Source organism: Ananas comosus, unplaced genomic scaffold (assembly GCF_001540865.1).
Source record: "Ananas comosus cultivar F153 unplaced genomic scaffold, ASM154086v1, whole genome shotgun sequence".
Classification (NCBI taxonomy): domain Eukaryota; kingdom Viridiplantae; phylum Streptophyta; class Magnoliopsida; order Poales; family Bromeliaceae; genus Ananas; species Ananas comosus.
The window spans coordinates 6,966-10,054 of record NW_017892001.1 but is presented as its reverse complement, the minus strand read 5'-3'; the positions used below and the strand labels follow the sequence as shown (position 1 = coordinate 10,054).

The 3,089-nt window shown below is 40.1% G+C and overlaps 1 protein-coding gene and 1 long non-coding RNA gene across 2 annotated transcripts; one reads left to right on the top strand and one right to left on the bottom strand.

Annotated features, from left to right (window-relative positions):
• Positions 1-25: 25 nt before the first annotated feature.
• Positions 26-2,857, bottom strand: LOC109705269 (purple acid phosphatase 2-like). Its single transcript, XM_020225999.1, has 5 exons — positions 2,297-2,857; positions 1,559-1,759; positions 1,358-1,469; positions 807-1,033; positions 26-258 (listed from the first exon to the last, which is right to left on the bottom strand). Exons 1-5 carry the CDS (start codon positions 2,504-2,506, stop codon positions 115-117), a joined length of 894 nt encoding a protein of 297 aa, XP_020081588.1. The 5' UTR covers positions 2,507-2,857; the 3' UTR covers positions 26-114.
• LOC109705270 lies at positions 252-1,278 on the top strand. Its single transcript, XR_002214681.1, has 2 exons — positions 252-510; positions 815-1,278. It is a non-coding gene; the product is annotated as an uncharacterized LOC109705270 (long non-coding RNA).
• Positions 2,858-3,089: the final 232 nt, after the last annotated feature.

Sequence of the window (3,089 nt, the reverse complement as noted above, 5' to 3'; positions counted from 1 at the left end):
GAGTGTACTTACCTAGTAAAGAAAGGGAAACAAAATTAAGTACCAAATAGTTGAACTATCTTGAAGAGAGAGGCTACAAATCCATTACATCAAACTTGGATTCAAAAGTTTATTCTAACCGTATGCAGAGTATGATGCAAGGACGATGATGTGGGCGGAGGCTCGCTTGATCGAATACCAGAAAGGAGCCGTGCTGTTCGAAGCCTTGTAGGGGGTCGGAAACCTGTGTAGGAATGGTTTGAATGGCTCAGTTTCACCCTGCAATTGTACATCAGCGTATCAGTTTCAGTTTTTCCTTTTCTTTCGGTTGTAAAGTCAGCATACTAGTTCATTGAGATCTTATTTGAAAAGTAAAGCTTTTGTAAACTGTATTATAATAGAGTTTACAGGCTACATCAGGTGAATTTTTTTTTTTTTCAAGCTTGAACAACATCAACTCATGACAGAGAATAGTACAGTGATTGAGAAAGCTTTACAGCACAAGAAAAGGTCGAGCCATGAGCATAAAATGTAAGTTCTCTTTCTAATTATTTCTAACAATTCTTGCTTTTTCTCTTGCTTTAATTTCCTCACTAACCATGACTAATGCTTCCCCTTTTCTTAAATTTCTAAAGGTTGAGCAATGCTTATTTCAATTTCACCTTTTTCTTCTTTATATTCCCCTTGTATCATCTGTTCATGTGGGTTGAGATGTAGAAGACATAACAGCAAATAGCAAATGATCATATACACATTATGATGTTCGCAAATGATCAAAAACAACACTAAAATTAATGTATACTTATTTTTGCTAGCTGTTTACTCACAATTTCAGGAGCAAAATCGATCTCATGGTTTCCGACTGTCCAAATCCAAGGCTGGTAGGCGGCGCTTCTCTCAATAAACCGGCTCCAGGTATCCCATCTCACATTGTCATGAAACGGGTAGTCATCGGCATAACTGAGGTCACCCACAAAAAGCAACGCCCCAGAGTTCGAATTGGAGTCGTAGTGTGAGAGCGTAATGTTTGAATCATAAGTTTGCCCAAGATCACCTGCACGAAAGAACTTAGATTGCATTATAGTACACAAAAACCGACTAGACTTGGTGCCAAAATAACTACGGCAAGGAATGTACATCCATAAGGTGCTCTGAAAACTTTATAGGTGTTAAGATCTCGTTTGGTGTCGACATTAATAGTGCAGGAATTGATGTACTCTAATTTACCATGAATATGCAGATTCGGCTTACCTGTTTTGTGAATAACAATTTCTATTACACTGACATCGGTTCTCGAAAGCATTTGTTGCGTACATGTTTATGTGGAACCAGAGGATAAACTAAAAAGAGAAAAGGAGAACCCATGAAGGGAATTTACCAATGAGGCCAAAAGTATACGGAACATCGGGACCGACTTTAGGTGGACTTTTGAACCAGAACTGCCTTTCTGTTTGCCCGACTCCGACGGTATAGTAGTAAGTTGTATCATACTGCAAATTACCGAAAAAAATGAGAATAATTTATTTAAGTTATTTGCTTATATTCGAATTCATAAGCCGTGAAAGTGAGTAGGAATCACCATCAAATCCTTGAGGACACAGTGATGAATGTATCCCGAGGTGTAGTTGTAGAATTGATAGCGAGTGTAGCTGCCCTTGGCGGATTTGTTGAGCTTGTCCTTTGAGGTTCCATAGAGCACCTTGCTAGATCCTGGCTCGTCGGCAGTAGTCCATGATACGATCACGGCCGAGCCCTCAAGATCACCTTGAGTTATGTGAACCTTCGTCGAGCAAAAAGATCAAACACTTTAGGTGGGAAGTTCACTTAAGAATGAGAATATATATGATAAAGAAAGATATGAAACTGATCAGAATGAAGGAAAAAAGCTTAGTAGGATGCATTCTATAGGACAAAAAAGGTATAACCTGTTTGACAGTTTCTAATGTATGACTCGCAAATAAGAACATGACAACATTTCTAATTACTAGTCCTATACTTGTTAAGAGTTAAGACTACTACTTCCTGTGTTGTTTCCTATCCGATTGATTTGCGGATAATAGAATAAATTTCACATTTGCGCAAAATATAATTGTATATATACCCTGCTGAGCTTTGTTTGTACATATTTAATCAGTAAATAGCTTGATTTCTTATGTTCATACCTTTTGAAATCGAAGTTTTGAATCCATGTCTTTCGAAAGCCCAGTTAAGTATAATGATAAATTTAAGCAATGATTCACGCAAATGAATAAAAGCTAGCGCATGACCACCACTCACTAGATAGGCTGGTTTGTACTTTCTATCCGAACTCTCTCACCTGCTGAGGGGCATTGCGGCCAGGTGGCACGCGGAAGACGTCGCTGTCGAGCGGCATGTCGACGGAAGCCAGCAGCTGCCGCCTGTAGGCGCTCGTGACACCCGCGTCAACGCACGTCATCGTCGTCACCGCGAGCGCCGCCGCGAAAACCGCAACAAGTAGTAGACCCACATGGGTAGTAGGATGAGCTCTTCGGCTGCTTCCACCCATCTTCTCTCTTCCCCTCCTCTTCTGTTTCTAGTTTGTATTTGCACAAGTCCACACAGCTACAGATCTGGGTCATGTTGGGGTCTCTATAAATAGGGGAAGAGAAGAGTAGCAGGAGAGGAGGGGAATATTCATGAGAAGGTGCTCATTACTTTGAAGAGAAAAATGAGGGGGGTGGATTTTGGAAGAAGCAGTTGACTTTGAATGTGAGCATTGGAAAGAGAGGTTTGGGTTTCAGACAGATGTTGTGTTAGTATGTCACTCTCATCAGGAAAGTGTGCACAAATTGAACTTCTGGTTACTGTAACTCTCAGTCTAAGTCTTATTTTTGTCCTTGAAACTTTTAGATGCCAATTTGACTGGAATTCTTGCTTCTGCTTTCCATTAGAACAATGTTCAGCAGAGTGTCTGACAGAGAGACAAAGGTTGGAACTTGGAACTTCCATCTGCTGCAGCGAGAAGCAGATTTATGATTATGAGCATAGAAAGCAAGAAGGCAAATTCGATTTGCAGATAAGAAAGTACTTCTTCTAATAGCACTACTCAGACTGTATTTATCCAATTATGCTATTTTCTATGGCAGGAC

What these genes read in the sequence shown, in the direction of transcription:
- LOC109705269 (XM_020225999.1), bottom strand. Translation starts at nt 2,506, where the DNA reads ATGGGTGGAAGCAGCCGAAGAGCTCATCCTACTACCCATGTGGGTCTA. An exon ending in GCCGCAATGCCCCTCAGCAG is followed by an intron (nt 1,760 to 2,296) that starts GTGAGAGAGTTC and finishes TGCTCGACGAAG; the next exon opens with GTTCACATAACTCAAGGTGA. An exon ending in GTATACTTTTGGCCTCATTG is followed by an intron (nt 1,034 to 1,357) that starts GTAAATTCCCTT and finishes TCTTTCGTGCAG; the next exon opens with GTGATCTTGGGCAAACTTAT.